The sequence below is a fragment of the Sturnus vulgaris genome, chromosome 3, assembly GCF_052056855.1.
Source record: "Sturnus vulgaris isolate bStuVul1 chromosome 3, bStuVul1.hap1, whole genome shotgun sequence".
NCBI classification, from domain to species: domain Eukaryota; kingdom Metazoa; phylum Chordata; class Aves; order Passeriformes; family Sturnidae; genus Sturnus; species Sturnus vulgaris.
In genome coordinates, this window is record NC_142245.1 from 105,319,175 (window position 1) to 105,347,119 (window position 27,945).

At 36.6% G+C, this 27,945-nt stretch overlaps 1 protein-coding gene across 3 annotated transcripts in view; it reads right to left on the reverse strand.

Annotated features, from left to right (window-relative positions):
- Positions 1-25,566, reverse strand: part of WDR35 (WD repeat domain 35) — a 41,343-nt gene extending 15,777 nt beyond the window's left edge. The window contains exons 1-15 of one of the 3 annotated variants that reach the window (XM_088162448.1): positions 25,476-25,566; positions 24,762-24,879; positions 23,873-23,944; positions 22,439-22,531; positions 21,212-21,340; positions 20,867-21,000; positions 19,121-19,286; positions 18,888-19,033; positions 16,748-16,873; positions 14,099-14,284; positions 13,516-13,548; positions 11,441-11,501; positions 2,770-2,914; positions 1,428-1,500; positions 656-709 (exon numbers count right to left, since the gene is read on the reverse strand). In XM_088162448.1, the coding sequence (XP_088018574.1) occupies positions 656-709; positions 1,428-1,500; positions 2,770-2,914; positions 11,441-11,501; positions 13,516-13,548; positions 14,099-14,284; positions 16,748-16,873; positions 18,888-19,033; positions 19,121-19,286; positions 20,867-21,000; positions 21,212-21,340; positions 22,439-22,531; positions 23,873-23,944; positions 24,762-24,879; positions 25,476-25,499 (1,560 nt within the window). In that variant the 5' untranslated portion in view covers positions 25,500-25,566. Of the gene's footprint in view, positions 1-655; positions 710-1,427; positions 1,501-2,769; positions 2,915-11,440; positions 11,502-13,515; positions 13,549-14,098; positions 14,285-16,747; positions 16,874-18,887; positions 19,034-19,120; positions 19,287-20,866; positions 21,001-21,211; positions 21,343-22,438; positions 22,532-23,872; positions 23,945-24,761; positions 24,880-25,475 lie in introns of those variants that run through there. The other 2 variants (XM_014894940.2, XM_088162449.1) reach the window with 2 other exon arrangements.
- Positions 25,567-27,945: the final 2,379 nt, after the last annotated feature.

Genomic DNA, 27,945 nt, shown 5'->3' on the forward strand with positions numbered 1-27,945 from the left:
AAAAACTAAGAAAAAATCCACACTGGAATCAGAACATGAGAAAACATCAAGGTCTTTCCTGGAAGGTGGATAACAGGAAGAAATACTGTTCTTTCTCTCTTTGTTCTGTTCAGTTAGTTTGCTTTAAAGCCCACATGTAAGTTGGTTCATCTAATGAGATCACTTTCCAGCTTGCAACAGAAAAATGCACCAGCTCTTTGACATGATTCAATACCCCACACATCCGTATAACCCATAAGTGTATTCATCTGTATAGAGTACAGTACCATACATTATACCATTAATATGTAAACAGACAAACTTTGTAAATCTTTGTGTCTAGAACATACTGTCTCAGAGAGACTTCTCAGGACTCAGATTACAGAATTAAGTCCTGACCTAGACTTTAAAAAATCCTATGTGTAAGTATTAACTCAGGCAACTAGTCTGTAATTAAATTGTAAGTACTTAGTGAATTAGCCCTCCCAAAGAAAGAATCCGGGTTAACAGAAGAAACTGTTAAAGTTACCTTTGAGGAAGTTTATAAAGAGATTTTGTCTGTGTAAATTCTATATTCAGAAGTGCTTTGAAATTATGACTGCTTATGAACATAGAAGAAGCTTATGCCTACAAGCACAAGAAGGCAATTAGGAGTTATGTTAATCATGTAGCTTACCACAAGTAGTATCTTATCAGATGCTGTTATTGCACAAATTGGATCTCTTGTTGCCTGAAAGTAAACAAGTGATATCAGTATCAATTTTACTGCAAAGGTAAAAATGCCCTGCTAAACAAAGAAGGTTATTTAAATAAACAAGATATAAGTGTCCACATGAAAAGGGGCTATCAAACGTTTTCAGCATATAGTCTGTAGAGTTCATGGTATCAGTAGCCTTTGCTATGGGAATCATGACAATAATATTAACAGCTTCCTTTATTGTCTTGCCCCTCCCTCCAAAATATAAGAAACCCAGAATGTAACAGGTGTTTAACAGAAAACACAAGAAAACAACAATCCCTGACTTGTGAGGTCTGTTTAATTAATTAATTTCAGGTAAGGACAGCCAGCACTTGCACACACACATGAAGTGAAAATGGCCAAAAATACTAGAAAATATTCACGAAGTTTCAACAAAGTTATAATTTGTTGAAGTAAGGGGAGCTGCTTCTGACCAGGAAGACAGCAGGTGTCTACATACCATACACACCCAGAATATACTTTTTCCATGTTCCCTATAGCTTGCTGTATATTTCCAGTAGTACACAATGACACAGTAACAGCACTAACCAGAGGGAAGAAATATAACAGTTATGTACAAAAGGTAAAAGTAAAGGAAATTTTAAGTACAACTACTTCTACTAATGAAGAACCATGAAAATAAAAAAATCAGCACTAATTACTGTTCTTTCAAACTACCACCAACACCCTAGTTCAAAACATTACTCACTTCAAAAGCTCTGCTGTAATCAAGGTGTCCTTCTCCAGACCCTGAAGAAGAAGTGTCATCAATATGATAGATCCTGTAGAAAAGGAGATTTAGAAGAAAAAGTGAGTCCAAAGAATGAATCATCTTTTGTAGCATCGGTATGTTTGATCCTTGGAGAACCACTGGAATTGGAGAAGATAATAAAAGCTATATCTGTTCTTATGTTTGAAAGCATCCCCTTTGATAAACCTGCTTTGTATTGATATAAAGATATAGCAGTTGCTTTCACTTTCACAGCCCCGATAGTCTATTCCCCTATGATCTGTAAACTTTCATCCTGTAACAGTAAGTTCCTGCTGTTACAGTTAAGTGTCCTGCTGAAAACTATCACTCAGTTGTTCTTTTCAAATATGCACTTCCATATTTCCTCACTCTTCTCCACAATTATGAAGAGCTTCACCTTCACATTCACAAAAACTTATGTATTACTGTATTATTCAACACTTGTAAGTTCTCTTTTGCCTTAAAAAGTAGCATTAGGAAAGATTTTAGAATGCTATAATCATCATTAATGCTGAATTACAACTATTTACATTTTTCAACATTTTTATCAATTTATAATCTCGTCCAAGGCTACGACATCCAGGTCCTACAACAATGTAAGTTATTACAACATGTACAAATAATTACTCATTATTAGGGATATATGGTGACAGGAGATGGTAGGTTTATAGAAAGATGATATAGTGCAGAGATGATATGGAAGACACACAAAATAACTAAAAAGAAAACCATAACAAAGTTGCAAGCTTTGTGGTGGTGACAGAAAAGTTAATACCACAAATGAGCACCTGGGAAGGAAATACTTTGGAAGCAAAATGATGTTGACTTTGGCTTGTTTAGTTTGAGAGGATAAAAGTCCATACAGGATTAGTTGTCAAAGCCACAACCAGACACAAGTGTATTAGAGAAGAGCCAGCTGGACAGACTATGTTCTTATAGGCACCGACAGATGAGAAGCAGTTAAAGTTATCAGAGGGAATAGAGTTGCTTGGAAACTAAGAGCATGGAGGAGAAACAGAAGAGGGGTAAAAAGGCATCAAGACACACAGCTCCATAAGGAAATCATGCAGCAAGCAAATGGAGATACTGAACAGGAACTAATCCAAAAACATCTGAGGGATCTGGATAATAAACACTAGTTCTGTTATACAAAACTAGTATTTAATCTTACAAGTCTACAAGTCAACAAACCTGATTAAAAAAATGAGAAGACAAGGGTTTGCATTTTAGACATAGCAGAATCCACCTTCTCCATGACACCAGAGCAGAGGAAGAAAAATGACAAAGCCTGAAGACAAACCTTTCCCTGCCTTCTTTCCTGGTCCGTGCCAGCTGATTGATTTCCATGGCTGTGAGCTTCTTGGCCACCCGATACTGCCAGACGTAGAACGCTTCTCTGGAGGCCGCGATCACGTGCGTTTTGGTCATTGTCACAAACCATGGCTCTGGTACAGAAACCAAGAGTTGCAAAATTAGAGCAGCAAGCATTCGACTAGATGCTGATTTTTTTTACCATTTTTTCCAAGATGGATGAAAACGTACACCCATATATTAAAAGCAAAAAACAACGACCAAAAAATCCACCCACACACAACCTAACAGCAGTTTTCATTAGCTGGTAACAAATTTCACAGGACCTTTGTGGCCTTGTCCAGAAGAACAGAGAAATTCTTTACAAGTTCTGATTTTACCATTAACACTTTCCTCCCTGCTATTTCAGCAAATCTTCATGTGCTAATGCAGAAAAGATCAAATACATATACACAAACTTTCAGGTTAATGACCAGTTCAGGAGCATCTCAAATCTCCTTAACAAGATCTATTAAATACTTCCATATCTGACATATTAAAGGTTATTCAAAAGTTTGCCATCTAGAAGAGATTCTTTTTCTTAAAAACAATTCATAAATTTTAAGTTAGACAAGACCTAGAAATGCTGTTTTACCTTAGTTAATAGTTGGGCCAAATATCAATTCTTTATCGGAATAGCAACAAATTAAATATTTAGCAGACTGTACACTTTATTTATTACACTTACTTTATTATACCAAAAAAATCATAGTGTAGGAATGCGTTTTCCTTACTTCAGCCCTAAGCCTACTTATGTATGTGCACAAATTGAGTATCTCATTCCTGCTATTCATGCTTAGTGAAAAAATTTTAAAAATATATATATAAAAAAGGTGAAGGCATAGAAAAATGAAGAAACCTGGTATACAAATCAGCCAATGTCTTTAAGTTCTACAAGTATATCATTATGATACCAAAAAAATCCTGAGATAAATTCAAAAGAATTGTACAAACCAGCCTGGTAGTGGAACACTGAGTCATGTAGGTAACATGATGTGTGCAGAAAATACAATTCTTTTACAGTGTCTCTCTTTTATTTTTTTCTCCTCTGTATTTTAGCACAGAACAGAACTCTGGAGGGAGCTATAAGCCTGCCACATAGAAGAGCAGTGCTACAAGAGACAGATGGGGGAAGATTGGTTGAACAGATTTCATTTCTTTGAAACCAAGAGGATTATATAAGCTACCCAATGACTGCAGAATATTTTTTAGTAAAAATCTCAATACTGGGCAAGAAGGCTTAGTGATGATGCTTAACATGAACAGCACAGTCGTTTACATTATATGCAACTCAGTGTATTTCATGGACTTTTAACACATTCATTTCAGTAATTAGTCACATCTGATCTGAATGATACAGTCTCCTGTTTAATCAAAAACATTAATAAATTCTATGTATTTGCTCTGATTTTTATTAACTTCCAGCTGTATGTACCATTACAACCAATGCTATTATCCTTTAAAAATGAAACATGACAATCTCCTGATCTGTGAGTGAAAAAGGTTTGTTCAAATCACAACATTTTTGTACTAAGCCTCATATTTGGACTCAACTTAGTCAATATTTGAGTACTTGTGGTCCAAAACAATGTTAAACCACATTGCCAGTCCAACATCTGAAGCCATGGGCATTCCTCACACTCACAAGATGACACCCCTTTGACTTACAGCTTCCAAGAAGCCTAAACTTACTCATTTGTGGACACCCTGAAATACTCGAGTCTGGGAAAAAAAAAGTTGTTAACATAAGGTCTGTTGTGATCCAGAAACAAGATGGCAAGGCATTAATGCTTTATCCAGGGCAATATAATCAATTAGGCATTTTATGAACATGCTAAGCCTGAAGTGATTGCTACTGCCAAGAAGCACATACACACCAACCCCGGACACATTTTCCTGCCACTTCTTTCATATCAGCTCTAGCATCAGCTGGACAACAGAATAAGTTGGATCAGTTCATTCATCTAACTGACCTCAAAATTAAATAAATAAAAGATTACATTAAGTTGGATTAAAGAGAAAATCACAAATGCTGGAGCAGGCAGGAATGAGCAGCCAGCATGGAGGGGAGGGCCTTCCCTTCTTTGCAACAGCAGGCTCAGCAATGACTGGATTTAAAGCAAATGTGAAATCACAGGGCACAGCACACAGACACAATCATCAGGATCAGATTCATGCAAAGCCACATCTGGAATAGCAGCATCTCGATGTGGGAACTGAATGCTTTTACAGAATTGCCTGTATAATTGCAACAATTGCATAAAAGTAAAAAAATGATATTTTTTGTAGAACTGCTTTATCATTTTATATTGGTCAGTCACTGAACAAGAACTAACCAATAGATCTGTGAAAAAAGAATCTCAAATTAAGTCTGGACTGGACACTATGAAACATTTCTTTGCAGAGAGGGTAGTGACACATTGGAACAGCTTCCTGGAGAGGTGGTCAGTGCCCCAAGCCTGTCAGTGTTTAAGAAGCATTTGGACAATCCCCTTAACAACAGGCTTTTGGTCAGCCCTGGAGTGATCCTGGACAGGCTGATCCTTGTCAGTCCCCTCCAACTGAAAGTATTCTATTCCACCTTCTCACCTCAGAGCCTTCCACACTGCACTACACTCTGCTCCTAAAATATTTTCCTTCTTGACTGCGTAACAGCATAAATTCAACACGAAGGAAGGATGTCCCAGCCACTCCAAGTTTGGGCTGTTGCTGGGCAGAGAAGGAAAGAATGGGATTTGTCATTTCCTAGGAAAGACAATAGGCTCATTTCAATCCCTTCAGGCTGAGGAATATCTAGAATCCCTTTCCAGACAGCTGATTTAACTACTTAAGTTTCCTTTAGTGTAGGGAAATACCATCTTGTACAGCAGCATTGATTTACCAGCAGGTGCTGATTACCTGAACATCAGTGCCCTTCACAGAACCTGTGCTCTGACTGTTAAGCAGACAGAAATGCAAGCACCCAAAGTCTGAAGGAGGCAAGAGATTTGGACACTCCTCTGCTCAGCATTTCCACTGCACAGTAGCTTTCCATGCTCAACATATAAACTTCTTAGACTGTTGAGTTCTTCCTGCCTGTTCTATCTTTTTGCAGATACCCAACTTCTGTATTAATGTCTTAATACTTAATTTTCAGACATTGAAAATATGTGGGGAAAACATTTAAACAGGTGCTTTACTTTTCAGGTGCTGACCAAATACTGAAAAGTACTAAACAAGCCATACCCATAAAAACAGCTCCAACATGTGAAACAACTGCCCTTTAAATTCTTTCTGACCCTCCTTTCTCCTCTCACCTCATTTCTCTTCACTATTCCTTCATAAAGCTTCCTCCCTGAAGGAAAGAAACTTTCTTTCCTATATACCCAGGAATCTCGAATAACCTTCTACAGTGTCTGCATTTCATCCACACACACTCCATGTCACTTCAAAGCTATTAGAAAACACCTGCTTCAGTGTCTAATCTTCTTGTAAAAATATAGACAGAAATCAAACTTAATGCACGACTACATTACTTCACCACATGAAAAGGCTGAGATGCTTTCTGGTCTATGAGATAGGATACACAAACAAGAAAGACAAGTAATCCCACCTAAATGTGATGGAAAGGAAGCAATCTGACAGACAGACACAATACTAAACTGTTGTTTTCATACAAGTCTGTTACAGGCTGTTCCTGAGAAACCAGAATGAACTTAGTCTAATCAATAAATCTACCTAATTTTAGAGCTTGATTCATATATCTCTACAAGTGTTGGCTCACAAATGGAAGAAAATGTCAGGCAACAGCAGGGACAACTGAACATGTTGGGACATGTGGGACAACTCATGAACAATCACAGTTTACGGAACATAAATATTCAAAATCCATTACAATTTACATTAAAAGGATCAGCAAAGTAACAGCAATTCAAGTGCTTTTCACATGTAGTTCAGTCATCCCTGTAAAGGCATCCACGAGGGACAGAAGACACCTGGGCATGACTCCAGCTCTGCCTTTAATCCACTTGTATGTTGGTCAGGCTATTGTATTAATTTCACTGGGTGCTAACACACACTTGAAAGATAACTCAACACTTCACTATGTCAGTGCTCCTAAGCACATGTAAGAAGATGATATAATCCAGCCTGAGTGACCTTTTCTTAGCAGATACCATCTGTTGTGTTTCCATTAAAAAGATATTATATAACAAGATATTTAACCTTCTGTAGCTTATATTTAGTTATTCATCAAAGGACTTTGACAGAAAGCCTGTGAGCTGTAAAAGAAGCACAGAAGACACTGTTTTTTAATTTTTGTACCAGAGTAGGCTGGAATGCAGTAATGTTAGACAATGAAGAAAAGAGTAATTTATGGGCTAGCAAACACAAGCTATTGTGAAGACCTCAAACACAAGGCACAGGAAGCAGGGGAAGCACAATGCCTTTGGACAAAATAAAAAGCAGCATGAAAAACAGCTGAAAGTGTAACCACCCATCAATGTCTAAAGAAAGCTGAAGTGATGGCCCTTCATCAGATAGACTGATTAATCCTTTATTGCCATCATTAACAGAGACAACGATAATTAGTAATTAGAAAGCTAATGACAAAATTAAAAATTCAGCAGAATAAAGGAAATAAGCACTTTTTTTGAGCCTTACTAGAGCTACTGGCTTACAGCCCAACAGCATAGGATTTACATCTCCTGAGGGTGAATCAAACATTGCATAATATCACAATTACTTTGTCATTAGGAGATTAATAGTGCTTTGTTGAAACAGTATTATAAAATATTATAAATTGACAATCCAGACAAATTGTGTCTTAACACACGTTCTTAGATGCATTATTTAAATGCTCTGTCAGTTACTTCATATCCCTACATGAGCAGTCTATTTTCTCCACTATCCATCTCTCCTACCAGGACAAAGTCCAAGAGGCTTTGCCCAAGAGGTCTGCAAGGCAATTAAGTCTCCAAGAGGAGTAAACCCTTTATGCTCAGTAGAGCTCCAGGTAATTCCTGTTCCAACAAGGGGCAGTCTGTTAGAAACCACACATAGTGCCTTTTCAATCTTCAGTAATTACAGCCAGTCAAAAAATGTAGTTTAGACTCATGGTAGTGAAGAGCATACACTAAGAAGAGGCAGGAGCACACAGATACCAAGTGGTCTGTTGAGGATGTCCTACAACATAAGAAATAATTTTTCACCGGAATTTATGAAAATCAAATAAAGTAACAAACTAAGTGTACTTAAGCCACTCTGAAAGATGGCACTTAGTAGTCTGAAACAAGTCCAAGAGTTCAAAACTAAAATTACCTAACTTTTTATGGATAGAACTTTTTGCAACAATTTACTAAAAGAAAATAACCTGAAAATATGTGTTAGTAGAAATAAGAGGGGAAAAAAATTACAAACAGACAATAGCATTTTTCATAAGTCAGTAACACCCATCCAATTATCTTGAGTAAGAAATAAGGTAATTTTATTTTTTAACTGCTTATTTCTTAAACTATTTATAATGACTCTGACCAGATAATTGATTTAATGCTGATTTTCCTCATTTATAAACAGAACAAAGGGACAATGATTTTTGTTAGAAATCATGTGTCAACTGGAATCTTAGAAGAACTTTTAGAAAGGTCTTCTGCCCTTAAGGTTTTACAAGGTCTTCTCTCTAAATTGACTTCTGCAAGGCCAGACAGCTGCTTAAGTTCAGCACACTGTCAAACTGGAACAATTACACTTCCTACTGCCAAGAAGTTCCAACTGTGATAAACAGCATGATATACTGTACAATAGGACCTTGACTATGTACAGCTGTCAGCCTCTCACGCTAACTGACCTTATGTTGTAAATATTTCTAGTTGTTCTATAAAGTTGCATTTTCAAATGTTACAAAAAGAGTAAAGTAACTATGATGAAACCAGCACAGTGTGTTCCAAAAGAGTTGCAGCTATAGGTATTTGCTTTTCACTTTTACCTTCAAACCCTTCTGCAAGTTTGAAGAGCAAACTTTAAAGGAGTCTTACAGGATGCATATTTAAAAAAAAAAAGGTTGAATCTTTGGCTGTGTTTACCATACTGTAATGAAAGACTTGCTTGTAATGTTTTAACTACTGAGGCTGCAGAAATTTTTCAGGACTCAAAAAATGTAAATATTCCTAACCTCAGCTATTTGTCCATCTATGAGGCTGAAAGCTATAATGCCCAGCATTTTCACAAGCGAATTCACTCTAGGAAAGAGCATTGCAAATCTATGCATTAAACTGGTCCTCCAATACTGGAGGGAACAACTACAGAATGCAGAAAGCTTTGTTATGCTAAAGGAAGAAATTATTTAAGCTCTTCAGGACAATTCAAGTACAGTTGGAATAACAACAGCACTTTTCAATTAAATAGCCTTCTTTTTAAGTGTTCCCAGTTACTGAAAAAGATTCTTTTCTTGTGTACAGGCAGCTGTAGAAGATGGGTCATACTGGCAGAATCATAAAGAAACCTTTGTTTATAATGTAAATAAAACTCTCACAGATTCAGAAAGTTCACATAAACAGAACACTAGAAAAATGCAAAATAAAGAGTTAAAATGCAGAGTTAGACATGTACATGCAGAGCTAATTTTAACAGTGAGTGGGATTCATCTCACCTAATTTTAGACATCTCTGACAGAGATGAGCTGGCTGCCCTGGGCTTCTTCATACCCAGTGGAGACAAAAAGACCCCCTTCATGAATGATTCACTCAATTTATTTTAGATGTCAACTGCAGAAATGAGAAATACTCCCTCTGAGTCCCTCAACCCTCCTCCCACCACCCCAATCCCACCTGCCAAGTAAGTCCAGGAAACCAGTGGGCACATACAGTGCAGACTGTATCTGATCAGGAGCAGAGACAGGACAGGGACAAAACAGGCACCCAACTCACACCACTGTCACCCATCACATCATCTTACTTCATGGGATTCTGGTTTGGGTTTAGGTTTTTTTGTTTTAGGTTGGTTTTCTTTTTCTTTGGTGGGGGAGGGCATTGTTTGGCTGTTTTGTTGATGTTTTTTCCTCCAGTCTTGGTAAAATTTTTGGTATTGAACCTCCTGGACATGTTATTCCTTAAGATTCTGTACATGGCCACCCTATTGCAAAAGGTGGCAAGAGGACATCAAAAGGACAGAAACAAATCACAAGACTAAAACTACTACAATATTTTATAAACTTTCCATAGGACAAAGTAGTCAAACTCATTCATCAGAGCATACTGTTCATTTTAATTATGATCTACAATATAAGGCATGAATTTCAAAATATATGTATGACTTGCAGCTGATTTCCTCCTGCTCTCACTAAAAAACTGAACATTAAAAAAACATACTTACAACTTAGTTAATATATAATAAAGAATAAAACAATTTAGAGGCACTGTTTGAGGAAAATAATAATTTATGATCTTCATTCTCAATTATTTCTAATCTTTGGTTGATTTTCTCCTACCTTTATTCTTCTGTGAGTTGTTGTTACTTCCTTGTTCAGTAGTTCTTCACCTCACTTTTCTCATCATTTCTATCTTACCATAACTTTACTCATCAATTTTATCAGAGAGAACGGCTCTTTGTTGTTTAATATCAACACCAAGTATTAGCACTATGACTTCAAACTAACTTTTCTACTGAGACTAAGTTTCTTTTTGCAGAGAGGATAAAACAATGGCTCCAGAAGGCAATTTACATTAAAAAAATCATGAGGTTTCTTGTCATAATAGTCTTCCCTCTCATTCAAAAGCAAATAAATATTTTTACAAATTTAAATAAGTTATTTAGCCTTTCAACAAATCCGGAGAGTTAATCAAAGAATCAAAGTTCAAAAAGAAAACTGCAAACAGGGTTCACAGTGTCTACTCTGAATCCAAATTCAGATCTATTTGGCTAACAAACAAAAAATAAAGGAAAAAGTGGATTAATTAGTCAAAAAACTAAATAATTGGTCAGTTTGTCTACAATTACCTCATCTGTTTAAAGGGAAAATAATCAATGATCTTTATTCTCATGCAAAAAACACAGAAAACAGTGGCTTGCAATTACTTGGAAATGTTCTGTGCCATACCTGCAGCACACTAGCAGTAGGGAAAGCCTGGAATTCAGCACTAGTTAGGGTTTGGGGGTGTTTTCATACTTGTGTTATAATCCACTGATTTTTTAAAATTGAACTTTAATTTATAATCTGAAACTACTTAGATAAAACAATTGTGAGGAAGATAAGGAAAAAGTATTATCAGCACTGAAACACAAGAAATTGATGCTTACATTATTTGGGAAGCAGCAACAAGTTATTTTTAAATGAAAGTCCAAATCAAATTATTTCACTTCCTCTGATACAACTGGACCCTTTTCAAAGTACGTTTTCTTAAAAAGAAGTTGAATTACCACTGTTGCAAAGGAAAATCTGAATTGCCAAAAGACATCCATAAAAAAAAAAGGAGCAGCTTTTAAAAATTCTATTATCTCTAGTTTGCATTAACTGGAAGAATCCGTTTACATTTAGCCAATTTGACCAGGAATGTTACTGGTTTGATAAACCATTATCTTTATTAACAGATAACTAACAGGTCAATTCCAACACAAATTACAGAATAAGACTATTGCAAGTTGCTTACCAATATCAATATATTTTGGGTCCAAGGGTGTGCCAATAGAATTGCAGAGAACCAGCACATACTGTATGGAAATAAAAGCAATGTTATTACTACCACACTTTTGCAAGTAAGCTGCACATAGTTTTCTGAGAAGGTGCATCTCATAACCCACACCACACATTCTAATGCTCATCAACAACAGAAAACACAGAGACCATGACTGCCGAAAATATAAAGCAGCATAAGCATGAGAGTAATGAGCTATTTGCCAATTAGCACTATAAATTAAGAAAAGCACAAAACAGACAAGTAACCAGCTGTTTTATGCATGGGAGCAAATCTACCAGACAAAATCCAACAAGTAGGAGGCACCAGCAGCACATCCACAGACAACACATGGGCAAGAGAGCAGCACCTCCCCTGCTGCTGTGTGAGACACACACTGCACTGCAAATATTTACAGGCATGATACATCCCTGACTCAGGGACTTAACTCTCATCAGCTGCTCATGCAAAAGATAATCTAATGAACTCCCAGAAGTTGGGATCTTAGTTCTATCCATCTCTTTGAACCTCCAAGAGGGTAACAGTGTGGGGTGAACTGTCAATAAAGCTCTCCCTCTGCCCTGCAGTATCACAGGTACTACAAAAGTGATGAGGGCTTTTTTTTTAAGTTTTGCCCTTCTTATAATCTCACTCAGGAAGGCTGTAATAGCACAGTTACCTCAGAGATTGGGCTTTTAATTTCAGGAAGATGCAAATACATAACAATTTACTAGACACCAATGCTTCATTGTTGCAGTTTATGTGTTTATTTCTCCAGATCTAAATCAAGGATTAAATATCAATGATTATTGTATAGGGAAATGCCTTGAATGGGAAGTGTGGAAATGAAGGAGCAACTTTTACTGTCTAGTCTTTAAAGTTATTTAAAAAAATAAATAAAATCTACAGGGCTATCAAAATGTGAATTACCCAAGAGCCGTTACCCTGGCTCTCCAGGAAATAAAAGATAATTAGTTTTTCATGGCTCTTTGACCACCTGAACAATCCATGTACTTGTGGCAGCAGACTACAGTAACTATACAGCTACCCTTTCAAACTGCTAAGATCGACATTGTATTCATCACATGAGAGCAGCTCAATTTCGCTTTTCATCTACCGTATGAACTTCATTCTTCTAAAGAAAAAGAGCTGCACATGGATTTCTTTTCACTAATTTTTTTTTTCTGGTTTGGCCACCAATAAGTACCTCACAAAAATAGTATTTTTATTTCTTTGTTCATGAGTTAAACTTTCCACCAGAATTCTCAAATGTCTTTTTTCAAAAAAAAAAAAATATGTTGTGCCTCTGCCTTTGTAGGAAAACACGCATGGCTTTTCTAACTCTCTGTTTTTTATTTCCATCATGTTTACATTAATTCTTCTCTAGTAAATGATCCCCACATTGACCCTTTTATGCCCTTTCTAGTAATTTCTCAGATTCCAAATCAGCAGATCAGAGCCTGTCAAGGAGTAATGGAGTAACACTATCCAAAACTGGCTATATGACCCACACAGGGTGGTGCCAGGGCAGGGAGTTTCCATTGTCTGATTTATCTAGCCTTGTTATGGATATCAACATGAAGTTCTTCTTAACTTAGTGACACATCTACATGCAATACCTTTAAACAGGTCCTGCTGAAATTAAGTCTTTTTTTTTCCCCATTAGCTATTGCTGTAAACCAAACCAGTTTTTCCGACAACAATTCTAATGAACTGCTACCCATAAGCCTACACACTTAATTTGCTGAAACCTGGCAACTCAAGAGTGTTAATAATTACACTGGAGCTATTTCAAAACAAATGAAATTACTAACTGTAATTTTCAGGTGCTAAAATAAAATCTCTTATTTATGCTCAATAGAGTCACACTAAGTCTCTCTACTGTTTGCTTCATCCTTTAAAATTACAATTCAGAAAAAAAATATTTTATTGCACTCAACTTTACCAAATGTTTATGGCCACATAATCCTATGTTTTCAGTCCATATGACAGTATACCATTTATAGCACAATGAAGCAAAGCAGCACTAAAGCATGTTTGGGGTTTTTTACCATGCCACCAAATGACTCTGTCTCTTGCTCCTCCTTTGTAAGCAACATATAAGTGATAGAGAAAATAATTCTAAAGTGATTACACAAGAAAAATCATGTAGCACTATCACACTAACTGAACATTCATTAACCAAAGGATACATTTATCAAGTGTGATTACATATAAAATAAATTAATAAACAAAGCAGCTTACAGTAAAATGTAATTTATATCACCTAAAAAATTGCCCCTTTTTTTCTATTTCTGACTGATGAAATATTCATTACCATTCTGATGCTTTTACCTTGTCTCTGGAGAACTGTTCCAAATATTTCTAAAGAAAATTAATCTGGAAGGCTGCAGTTTTTATTAGGTTAATAATGGCTACAAGGGGTTGAGCTGCAGATGCAGTTGAGCAGCTCCTTTGTTTTTTTTTGTTGGAATTCTCTGTTTTTAAACACTGAGCCCTTTCATGCCATTCTGCCAAATGACAACTGACACAACTCTAAGGTAGATTCAGACTTTTACATTTCATCTTATTCCGGTTGTAAAGAACTGACATGTGGAACAGAGCATTTCAAGTGAAAATTAAGACAGATTTTACCTGAGGCTGATTTTCATCTGCTTTAGTTGCTAAAACACAGAAGTCTCCATAAGTTGTTATGGAAATAAGGCTCCTGACATATTTCACATATTTCTCATTGTTTTTTGTGTCCCAAAAGACTACAGAGCACTCTGGGCGATCCGCTCGGGTATAGGCATAAACAACGGTATTGGAACAGTAACCCCACTGCCAAGAAAGACAATGTTGATAAAAACAATCAGAAATCATAAGAATTCAATAATTAATTGTTCACAGCCATGAATGGAGTTTATTTCATATACACAATTAGCATTCAATAATTCATACCTGTCAAGTGACAAACTCCTTTATTATGAGAACACAGCTCACACAGTAATATCCTGGAATATTAAACTGGCAAAAGAAGCTTTTCTATCACAGCGTAACTTCAGAACTGAAGGATCAACCTTAAAACGTGACAAGATCTCACTTCACCTTGTTTCTTCCTTGTTCAGCAGATAGAGAGGTATATTTATATAGTTCAGCAGCTATTCAGAAATACTGTGATGATGGTTTTTGCCACGAAAATGCTTTCTTTGTGACTACTGATGTAGAAACCCAAAGTTCATTTCCCAAAGGAAATACAATAAATACCTTAAAGAGTACAATTCCAGAAGCAGACAAAAATAAGCAATTATAGGAGCACTGTAATAACTCACATCACCTCTTCCATATCAGTACCATGAGAAAACCCCTCCCTGCCTCACAGAAGAATGTAATTATTCCTGTAACAAATAGGAGAAAGGGCAAAAAGGCAAAAGAAATAGAATATACATGAGGATGCATTTTATTGCATTTGACTGATTTAAAGTACAAAATTTAATAATGAAAATCCTTTCTAATATAACAGAATCATAAAATAGGAAGGATGTGAAGCTGTCAAATAAATGAGACATACAGCAAAACACTCAAAGATGATGCGATTTTAGAAAAACTAATAGAATTCTCTGCATCAGCATCTACTAGAGAGGGAGAAGAGAAAGCTCATTAGTGTTGGCAAGAGAGGTTCCCACACTCCTCAGGAAATGAAATCAAGATGATAAATTACAACATCAACAGAAGAACTTCTAGAATAGACCTGTTAGACACTAAATTAGTATTACAACTCCATGCAAACTGTGAGTAGTTTAAAAAAAGATCAGCTCAATTCATAGTTTTTACTATCCTGTTAATTTAAAACCCCCTTTCTCTTATTATGGCTTATTGAAAAATAGAGGAAAACGGATTATTCAGAAGATTGGTAATGCGATATTAACTTTTTATCTCCAGATCATTAATTCCAATCCAGCCTAATATAATAACAGTTTTGAATCACTCCCCTTTAATGACTGTCACCTTTTAGAATATGTAGTTCCTAAAAGGGAGTTACTTATATTATCAAAACACAGAGAAGTATTTATTGAAGGAAAACATGTATCATTCACCATAAAAATATTTAACATTTAAATAGAATACACTACCAACATATTAAGAGTTTATTTGCTGCAGAAATAAATTAATTTGAACATATCTCTTTCCTTTTCAGCTACACAAAATGGAAAAAAATGGAAAAAAAATGAACTTACATATGCAGTTCCTAAAACTAAAGTTTCAAAGTATTATTAATTTGCTAACTGTGCCAGATCTTGAAATACACATGGACTCCTAGATACTGATGAGTTTAAGAAAAAGCAACAGGCCTGTGTTCCAGCTGTTGCACGCTTCCCAGAATAAACATTAGGTAGCATTTCCTGCAAGACTAATTTCCAGCTCAGATTTCCAAAGTCTTTTCCAGAAGATTTACAACAAACTATTTGAAATTGCTTCCTAGCAGATTTGTGTTTACAACTCCCTGACCAATGTTTTTTCACAACCAAGTGAAAGAATACATTTCAATATAGCTGCAGGATGTTCCTCACATTGCACTCTCTCTCTTTAATTACAGTGGCTACACACTGATGATTAAAGAACATATCCTGTCATGTGAAAAATAAAGTATACAATACTTTATACTGGACAGTAATTGCTATTATTTGTTAAACAAAAAAAAAATTAAAAAACTTGGGTGGTAGACAAAACGTTATTTAGAATTAAATGAATCCACACTTGTAAGAAGTATATTGGGAACTGAAATGTAAGCAGGAAGTACATCAGGTTGCATTCATTCCTATGGTTCAGTGTCTACTCAAATTTCCTGGCTCAAATGAATAATTCACCACTAAAAAAAATGACAGTAAAGTAAGGCTCAAACAATTCCCATCATATGACTCAGTCCAACCTAGCTAACTAAATAGCATTGAAAACATAATGACATCTTCAATTCCTATCAAATTTAGAATCATGCCCAGTCCTGTTTCCTTATGGTCAAATTGAAACTCCAAATGCATGGTAAAGGCAATAGCTAAGTCACTTCATCACCAAGACAGACCCTCACATTCCACTAAAACTTCAAGTCAGTAGTGTTGATCAAGCTGCAATCGTAAGTTAAGCACTAATTTCATATATATATATATATATATATATATATATACATATACACACACATACATGTATGTATGTATATTGACAGGAAGCTACTTTTTCAACCTGATCAGAAAGAGAATAAGTAACAGGAAACTTATTAATACGATGAAGTTTCACATTATTACATACCTTATAACGTGGACGAATGTTTGCAAAATATATGTAATGATCAACAGCCAGTGCAATTTTCAGTCCATTTCCCTCCCAGGCCAAGGAAGATATCTCTTTGCCAGGAACTTTCAGTGTACGTAAGTGCTTGGTTAGAACAAGGAAAGAAAAAGATACAAATTTATCACAGGAAAGCCACTCTAAAATTCATAAACTATAGTTTTCATAGTTGATGAAAAACACCCTATAGATATTCTTTATAGTATCCCATAACAATCCTCAAATTGCAATACATATACAAAGAAAGATATTTAAGGTGTACTCCATGTGTTCTTTCACCTCAGGTTTGGTTTGTTTTTTTATTTGTGTTTTATTTCTTCAGAGAGAAACAAACAACAGTGATACCGACTCAGTGATAGCTCAAGCCTGAAGAAATAAACAGTAGATAGAGAATGACAGTATAAACATTGTTCCCTTTGGTTGGTAATTTGAATCACCTTTATGATTTCAGTCACAATTAAAACACAGAAGTAATACTGATCCTGACATGGCTCAGAAGTTTCACTGACACTGGAAGTGTATTAGTCAGCTCATGTACAGCACCCTCAACTACAGCTGATAGCTTAAACAAATAAAAACATATCCCTATCCTATGTCAGTAGCACACAATTAATTAGCTGCAGAGGTATACAATTTTCAGTCAGGCAATGGATGTTTCCCTCTTCTCTATCTCCTTCCCAAAAGAATCTAAGAAAGGCAGCTGGTACCCTTTCCATTTTTTTTCAAATATCTTTATTTTGCTGAAGAATTTTAAATTGAGTTAAGGAAACAAATAGAAAAAAAAATGTTTTCGAAAGCTATAACCTTAGTCTCACAGAGTACTTTTTTATGGGTACCTTTTTAGTTGCAAATAATATAGATGTATGTAATAAAAGATACACTTATTCATTGTATATTTTTGAATAATCTTAGGCTTTAAAAAATACATTTTACTGAGTAGAACATTGATGCTCAGGTCTAACTTTCCTTTTGAATACCTATTTCCTGCCTTTGATCGGATGCAAATACCAAGTCAAAATACTGCTCACACGTTAATCACAGAAAATACCATCTTCCAGAAAGTTAAGTCCATATCTCAGTATCAGAACGAGTACAAAACATTCTCAAACCTGAAGAATTTACTTCTAAGCACTAAATACAAAATCTGGAACACTGGTTTCAGTTAATCCGAAGGACATCAGCAACCAGGGATGCAACATTATTGCCAAAACCTTTGGTTCCATTAAATCCTTCCAACTAAGGCAATCCCTACAGATGATGTTGGATCTTAACCCCTTTCACAGCACAGCTCAGAGCTGATCAGTGTTTCCTCTGTACAAGGAACAAACTTCATCACACTCTGATACATAACACTGACTTACTGATTTTCAGGTATATTACTAAGAGGGAAAGGGTATTACCTGGCAAGGCAAAAATAGCACAACAAAAATATATTGACAAGTTGTCTCTCAACTATCAGACATTTAATTTATCATAAAAAGCCGGAATGGACAAAAACCATTTACAAAACCATAGCCCCAACAGTCAAATGAAGAAGTTTAGAAAAAAATTATCTTTCCTGAAGTTTCTGAGCCATTGCTTTTACTGATACAGGATGCCTTTTTGCCAGTTTTACTGATTACATAAAAAAGAGCAAATACCAATTATTTAATACTAATACTCATTCACTGCTGTATTTTCAACTTCTAAACTAGGGATGTCCAGGTCTCTCACATGGAGTGTAGAAAGACAAGTACTTCTGGATTTGATACACAGACGTTGACATCTTGACTGCTGCCTAAGCTCCAAACTGCTTATCCTCTATAGGCTCATCTCAGGGATCTGGTGTTCAAAGCTAGACACCACACTTAACCTATCATTAGTGTTTTGAAAGGCGCTTGGATTTTTGAGCTGGCCACCATGCTGTTGTTCTAAAAAGGTATGTGATCCTGTTTCCAGATGTTAACAAATCCATGTGGATATCCCAGATGGATACCTTAGAGCACTAAACACCTACATTTTGGCATGAAAATTCCATCAGTAATGACACTGTAGAAAAACATAATAAAATTTAGAAAGAAAAAAACCCAAAATATTTACACTATATATCAAGTATTTTTACCTCACCAAAGGGAGTGTAGAACTGCACAATACTGACATCTTTATCTTGAGAAGGTGCTTTGAGGGAGCCTGCCACTGCCAAGACGCTTCCATTACAGTTCCACTGAATACACACTACATTGATACCAGTGTCAATCAAAACAGGATCTAAGTTTTAAGGAATAAACATTAAGAATATCAACACAAGTAGACATTTTGGGTCTCAGTTACTTGCACCCCACATTTTGTACCTACTGTAGTCATTTTCATCTCTCATTATCTGGCATCTCCCATTGTCATAACAGACAGCAAGGCAAGGGCAGTTGGGTTCAACGTAGCCTTGGGTACCGTGGTACCACTGTATCCCAGCAATGCTGAAGGCTCCAGTTAAGTTCACCAAACAACTCAGCTTCATTTTCACCTGCACCAGAATGATTAATTAAGATCACATACAACATGTTATTTAAAGAATAATTTATATCTCTACTGACACTTGCAAAAGATAAGATGTCCAAGCAGAATTGTTTTCCTGTCCCAAGAAAAATTTTCAAGTTCTCAGAATTTTATGGGTTTGAAAAACTCCCTTACACAATCAAAGCCAGATCAGATATATGAAAACATACCTTTTTAACTACAAAGGAGTACCCCAATGTTTGCATTTTCATTCTTTGAAAAGTAACTTAAAAACAAAGAAAACCAACAACATAAAAAGGCCACCACTCACACATGTGCATGGGCACAAGAAACCCCCTGGAACAGTGCAAAAATAATTTCTATTTCAAATTATTCCTGGGCACAAATATTTTAAAAAACAACCAAAGAAACCCCAACAACAACACAAAACAATAACAAAACAAAACAACTTTTGTTTGCTTTTTCACAACTAAAGTTTGCTGAATAACATAAAAATAATTGGAAAAAAATGAGTGTCCAAATTCAAACAACAATTAAGATAATTTTTGCAATAACTAGCCCAGAATACCTGGTAACACAAGTAAGGGTTTGTCTGAAAGATAACGGTATTCCTGGATCAATTCAAAGAGGAATGCCAGGTAAGTTATGGGAGAGAGAGCACAACCATACATATTGTTGATATGGTGGAGGAAATGACAGCAAATTATTTAAAGAATTTCAGTAATTTGTAGCAGCTGGAAATACCATGACTCACACAGTGGGAAGAAAGATACAGTGGAAGCATAAGGAAAAGAAAATGTGAAGGGTAGTAAATACTTTGTTAGGAAAGTAATGGAAAAGATAAGAAAATTCACCATATTAAGCATTGAAAAGTTAAGAACATGGTCCCAAATACACTGGTTTTAAAGTCAGTGTTTTACTTAGCATTTTGTTATACTCATATTCCAATACTTTAAGTAAGTAGATAATAAGAGTAAATAAATAAATCTAGGTTGCAGGAATTCAACAATATGCTGTAGCTATTTTCTCTTATTTTTCCACTCACTACCAGGTTTTCTCTGAAGAATAATAGAAGCAATAGGAAAATAAACTATCGCTTTTTCTAAAAGCATGCTAATACTTTAAGAAGCAGAACCTGTAAGTCAATATCCTTTAAGCCAGCCTCCATGAAAGGAGGAAATAAAAAACAGCTAAAAAATATTAAATCTGACCTATCATCACAAACATCTTTGAAAGTAAAGATTTTTCAGATGTCCTAAAGAGTTTCACTTAATTTCACCAGTCTAGCCATTCCTACTTTTAAATTTTCAGTAATCATTGCAAGGCTGAAAGGCATTAGTTGATGTGATAATCATTTAGCTACCAAAAAATAAATAATTATAATAAAAAGCTGCAGAACTCTTGAATAAAAGCTCTGTGCAGGAGGTTGTCCAGTACTCAGAACTGATGTCCAATAATTAAAGAAGCATGAAATAAATTAAGAGGAAGTGAGCTTTTATACCGGTTGAAGTCAATTATAATCCATATAATTATTATTATATCCTGATATTATAATTATAATCCTTAATTATACCACAATGAACTTACGATAAAATTTCCCTGATTGTCATAAATGTGAATCTCTCCATTTGCCATTCCAAAGAGTAAAATTTTGCTATCAGAGGACCAGGCCACGTGGCACAGGTGGCTACCTTTCAAGTCTTTTCCCCAAATGCGATTGCCTGGAACAAAACATTGACTGCACTTAAGAAATATACCACGAAATTAAAAACAGGATGCAAGTTACCAGTGTAAAAACTAAAACAGCTAAAGTCAAAGCAACACTTAGTAAGTAACTATTAATTGCATTTACCTAGAGAAACAGAGCCTCTCTGTATATAATACAACAAATTTGTGTAATAGCACAACAGTTAATAGGATTTAAAATCTTACCATCCACTGACCCAACAATCACAGCTCCATCTTCATATACAATACAAATCTTCTGTCCATCAGCATTCCAGCTCATACTACGAACCACTGATTTATTTCTGTTGTTAATCATCTCCTCATACCAAGAACCTATTAGAAGCGAAAGAAAAACTTGAGTTACAGTTGTGATTTGCTAAACTTCTAGGGGACTCAAAGGTACATGCTAATCACTGAATTGCCCTTTCAGTAAAAGCCTAGCAAGACTATAGGACAGTGTCCCCAGAAGACACAGCCACAGTTACTGTGAAAACCAGCGCTCCCATGGGAGCTGCTCATTTCCAAAGCGAACGGTGACGAATGAGGACTTGGAAAGGGGAGCCAAAGTGCAAGAGGGGCCCTACAGAAAGAGGTCTGTGCTTCAGTAATTTCAGAACTGACAATACAATAGGAAACATAAATAGAGGGAAAAACTGGCTTTGCTAGGAATAGGTAATAAATAATTTACTGATTCTTTTCCAAAACTAAGAGATTATTTATGTGACAGTAGCCACCATATATCAGCCAGAAAGACCTTCATTCTTTACTCCTGAAATGAGAAGAGCTAAGATTTTATTTGTCTCCATTTTTCATTAAACTAGAATTTCCAAGAGAATAGGAAAACCCTTAATTTTCTTTTTGTTTCCCACACATGTTGGAAAGTGGTTACCTTGACTGTGAGGTTTGCTGGCTTACAAATGAATTCTAGTGAACCACAGTATATGTGTGTGTGAAAGGGTCAAGAGCAATAAAAGATAATTACAGTCATACACTGGTTAGTCATATTGATTCACTACTTTAAACGTTTCTAAAGATTGTTTTTATGAGTATTTAATTGATGCATTATGCAGTGTTGATAAGTTCTTGTAGTCTACTAACACGTTTGTGCTCACTGCACAATATATTTTTCATACTGTATTCCAAGCAACAGAGATAAAAAATTTAGAGCAGTTTATCAAGCCCATGGCTAAGTACTGATATCTTCTCCTATGGTAACTCTACAAGGCAAATGCCTTGTCACATGTGACTACACTATAAAAGATATAGACAAGCATTACAATAAAACTTGAAAATCATTTTCAAATTATTTTGAGCTATACAATCTGCAAAACAAATCTCAAAGAAAGAATTGTAAAAACTGCAGGTGAGGGGAAAAAATTATTTCCCATGACACAGAATATTATCCCAACTCATGTTTATCCTGCAGAATACCTCTGTAGAGCATCCACACAATGATGAGGCCATTTTGATCGCTGGTAGTCAATTTTTGATACTGTTCATTCCATGTCACAACCTGCACAAAACCTAGAAAGTGATAAAAAGCTTTTTATTGGCATTACTTAAGTAATTAATAAAAAATACAACATCCAACTTAAAAAGCTCCACCTGAAGCTTTTCAGAAATTTGCATTACTGACTTTGATTCAGTTGTAGGCTTCTTTCTGTGTCACTTATTTCCTCTTTGAAAACTCTGCTCAAGAGTTCCTTCTGCTCCTGTATTCACTGACTGGAGTAACATCCTCTCCAAATCCTTGCCAGTGTTGATTCCATACCCAAAACTCAAATCATGGTTTTGCAGTTTCTGACAACCTCTGATACGCTGGGACACTGACAAAACTTTACTGTTGTAGGAAGTTTGGGGTTTTTCTTCCTCTTAGTAATCTGATCCTCACTATTGCTGCACTTTTAAAACACAATCTCTCTGACAATTACCCAAAGAGTGCTCTACACACAAATCCTTCAGACCCTCAAGCTTCATAAGGGATCTCACTCATAAATATTTTAAATATGTTTGAGCTTTTATCAGTTCCATACTGTAGATCAACTTGTATCACACTTTTTCCTGCCCTCACTGCTGGGTACCCATTTTCTCTGTATCCTTTCCATTTCTAGTGTTTTAGTCATGAACTTTATCAACAGATGCAGTGAAAGTTATTCTGAATGTCAGGGATTTTTCAAGGTAGTAGTAATGTATTTCAGAATTGAAGACATCCATTCAAAGTATCCACTAAATCAATTCCTCACAATTAATTTGTTCCAATCCTATTTAATTAAGCCCTTAAAATAAACCGACTCTTGTCAGATTTCAACTGCAAGTCCTCATTGAAAAGTCCACTTCTTCAAATAATGCAAGGATTTTAGCATCCTCTTCATATTCCATTGCATAGGTGAAGACCATTCAACATCTCTTATGTGAGAAATTTAAGCACTCCCTAATTTTGCTGCATTCAATTTTTACTTTCACACATTATCGTTCTCCAGCTTTCTAACCTCTTTAAACTCTGTACACTGCAGTCTATGCATATACACACTCTGTAATTTGTCAATAAAGGGAAAAAATACAGTAAGTTTTACACAGAAATCAGGTTTACTGAACCAATTTTCATTTCTTCAGAAGAAAATTGAAAGCTACTGCAACATGTAAGCAAATCTCACAGATATTATTGAAAAGAAATCCCGAACAGCCTTATCCAAGATAACATGGCAAAAATATACAGCCAAGCTGTTACATACCATGCTGAATACTCACAACCTTTATTTCAGATTTACAATAAAATGTTATAGCAAAATTACTCTATTAGCTTCACAAAATCTCGTGAAGAATCTGTTCTAACTGAAAGTAGACCAAATGCTCAAATACACTTACCACTATGACCTTCAAGAGTCTGAGTCACAGAAATGTTGTTAGGAGCTGCTAGTCCCTTTATCTTTGCTTCATCTGAAAAATAACAAATTCACTATGACAATAACCCTAACAAAGAATACATGTTACCATGTTCCAATGAATACTGAAGCTCTAACTGCTATTTACACAGATAAATTGAACCACTTAAAGGAAGTACATAGTAACTGCAGGATGAAATTTCCACCCCTGTGTTCCATGTGTTTGCTATTCACATCTGCCATCCAAATTGATATGTGCCTTATGGTGTAGGAGTTTTTCATGGAAAAAAGCCAACAAAATAAACAAACAAAAAAAATCCCAAACTCCACAACAACAGCTATGGTTATAAAATTTTTTACATTCAGAAAAAAAAGATTTAAAAATTTTTGAAAATGGATTTTACTTTTCCTGGAACATACTTATTTAAAATAAAATACAGAAATAAAATAATTATTTCCTAATTATTTTCCTCCCTAAAATAATTAAGATGGTAGAACACATTGAAACAAAATCAAGAAATAACAAAGTAAGTTCCAAAATAAAGAGGAAGCCTACACAAAAAGAATTCACTATATTCCCTGAAAAAAATAAGGAAACAGCACTGAAGAAAACTTCAGCAGCTATAATGGGTAGACAAATTACTTGTGTGCCAAATAAGACCAGCTGGAAAAAAACTGTATGCATAAGACAGTGATGAAAAATTTGATGTTTGAAGAAATACATAACTAGCTATGTACAGATTAAAAACATATGCAATATTGTCAAGCAACTCAGGGAAGAAGTTATGCTTTCTTAATTGTGGTGAGTTTTGTTCTTAAAATAAGAATTTAAAAAAACAACCAAACAAAAACAAACAAACCCCCCCATTTACCTGTTTGTGTTTCTAATTTTAGAACTTTCAGTAATCCATCCTCTCCACCACAGGCTATGAAACCTTGAGTCTTATTCCAGGAAATACATTTTAATCGAGTATTACCAGGAATTGCAATCTGAAAAAGAAGTATTTTGTATCTCTACACAGCTGCAATAACCACGTTTTATTTTACATAGTCTATTTGAACACCTCAGAGACACCTACAATAGCACAAGAGATAAATTTATTTCTTATTAACAGATCTGTACTCGCAAAAAAAAAAAAAAAAAAAAAAAAGAGAAGGGAGAGCTGTAAGCACTAGTGAAACTGTGCCACCCTCAAGCAATTGAACTCATGCAGTGAATAACAATAACAGGACAGCTTCAAAGGTGTGCGGAGCAGAAAAAACGGGTGACAGGAGTCACACAGTGCGCAGGGCTTCGCTCTCCAGCGGAAAAGCCGCGTCCAAAGCCTCTCGGGGGGGAAACTGCGGAGCTGCTGCAGCAGCGGAGACCAAAGAAGCCTCAAGCCAGGCCGAAGGAACCGGCGGGACAGAGCCGGGCAGCGCTCCGGGAGTGCCGCTCACGTCCGTGCTCCGTGCTCCCCATCCCCGGGGCTTCCCAGGGCAGCGCTCCGGGAGTGCCGCACCACGTCCGGGCTCCGGGCTCCCCATCCCCGGGACTTCCCAGGGCAGTTCCCCTGCCCTCCGCCGCCCCGCGGCCCCAGCAGCACCTTCTTGCACAGGTAGATGAACATCGCGGCGGAGGCGGGGAGCCCTCACGGCAGCGCGGCCAGGCCGGCCCCGCGTTCCCCTGGCAACCGCCGGCGGAAATGGCGCCGCTTCCGGGGCAGCGGCCGGGCGCCGTTGGCGGCCATTAGTGCCCGCGCTGGGCCGGGCCCGCCGTCCATGGGGCTGGGCCGTGAGGGCATCTCCCGGCCCCGGCGGGTTCGGGGCTCCCCGCCCGGGAATGGGAGTGCTCAGCTTGGTTAGAAAGCACTGCCAGTTCGTTAATAAAGGTCACTCTGCTTTTCCACGATGAACAAACCTATAGTTTGTGAACCTCAGGTTGTCTGCGCACAGTGTTTGTAGTGTAACTTACATCGACATAGAATCAGACCATCCAGATCCCATATGGACACCTTCCACTAAACCAGGCTGCTCAAAGCACTGTCCAGCCTGGCCTTGAGCACTTCCATGGCTGGGGATCCACAGCTTCTCTGTGCCAGAGTGTGTCCACCCCCACAGTAACGAATTTCTTCCTAATATATAACCTAAACCTGCCCTCTTGCAGTTTAAAGATGTGAGATGTTACATAGTGATTCGTGTCATTATATAAATACACAATGGAATCAATATAAACAAGACTACTAAATCCAAAGTAAAGCATGGACATAAGACACAGGAAAATCTAATCATTTCATTATATCTGTTAAAATCACTTTGCTGTAAATTGTTGGTTTTTTGTTTTCATGTATTTTTTTTTCACTATAATTATGAATTGTATCCACTTTTTACGTATAAGGAAAAACACAGGCTTGTGTAGCCATGAGCAGGCTTGTCACTGCTGTGACCTGCTTGCTATGAGTGTAACCTGACAACGTGTTCCAGCCTTGCCCTGACCTGGTGCGGCCTTGTAGCCACTGCTACTTCAGTGGTAGCCAACGTGTTCAGGCTTGCCCGGGCTTGTACCCCAGCACAGTGAGCACGACACGATCCCACCAGAAACTGCCAATAAAAGGGGCAGTGACCAAGGACAGTGACCAGGGACAGTGACCAAGGGCAGTGACCAGGGGTAGGATGGACGTGTTGGCAGAGCGCAGACTCCCCACGGCCCCAGCACTGCTTGCCCATTCCTTATCAGCCAATTAATAAATTGCCTTATTGATTGACCTACCTGATTGTGGTGAGTAAATTTATAACAAATACAATCCTAATCAAAAAGGAAGGAGACTTAATCCATAAAACAGAGAGCAACTAACAAGCTCTCAGCAATGTTGAGGTATTAGAAAGATAAATTACTTGTCACTAATATTGCCATGTTAAAATTTATGGCTGGACAAGTTTTGATGATCTCAGACCTATAGGGAGGTTAATAAAGCTTGGGAAGAAGGAAGTCACACTGATAATGGACACAAAGAATGCAGAATTTATGGGCCACAAGGCCCACATTTGGCAGAACTCCCAAGATAAAAAAGAAACTAATAAAGTCAATTTAGCAACCGTGTGGAAATCAGCTCTGACTGGGTAAAGGGTGATTCCCGCAGGGGCAGATTGCAACCACCAGACCCAATAAATCCACCAACCCAAAAATAAAAGAAAGACTGAGTGCATGGACTAATTAGCATAAGAAGCAAGAGAATCATTAACCAACAGAAGGTAGAATACTAATTAATAAGAGAACTGTGTAACTGGTAGCATTATGCAACTCCAGCACCCATTGGCCTTTTGGTCAGGGTCTCTGCAAGTATCTCTCCATCCCAGAGCGGGTAAGAGACTCAAAGATGTAACATGAAAAGAGACTGTATGAAGTAAGAAGAGGGGTTGATATAATTTTGTGGCATTGGTATTGTGTAGTAGAATTTTGGAAAACTCATACATGCTTGACAGTGACAAGTGGAGTATTTGAAATCATGGTTAAAAACCATTCTTTTTTGGGTAGTAATGTGGAATGGGGCAATCGGTTAAACCTTCTCTTTGTTCTCCATTAGGATGTATTTTTAATCACTGGGACAAGTTTGGTGGAGAACTTCTTATGAAGTGGTAGTTAAAGGAATAGTGTACTCAATGGTGGCCAAAATATAAATTGGATGGTGATGAAAAGTGGCCAGAAAAGGGAACATTACATTATAATGGCATGCTACAACTGTTGTTTTGCAGAAGATTGGATAAGTAGGATGAAATCCTGTGGATTCATTTTTCTCATTGAGAAATGATCATAAAACAAGAAAGAAATGCAGGTTATTGGTGTCTGATTCAAATGTGTTAATGATGATGGAAGAGAAAAAGAAATTATCTTGTTGCTGTTCTGCTTGCAGTATAAGGAAAAGGTGTCAAGGTGTCTGGAAGTGGATAGTGAGGAAGAGGGTGTACAATTGTTGGTTTCTCTGAGAAAGAGTCAATATAGTGATAATTGGGACCAGGAAAGTACTGATGGTAGGACTGGAGGAAGTGATGTATTTAGTCCAATTGCAGGTAGAATTT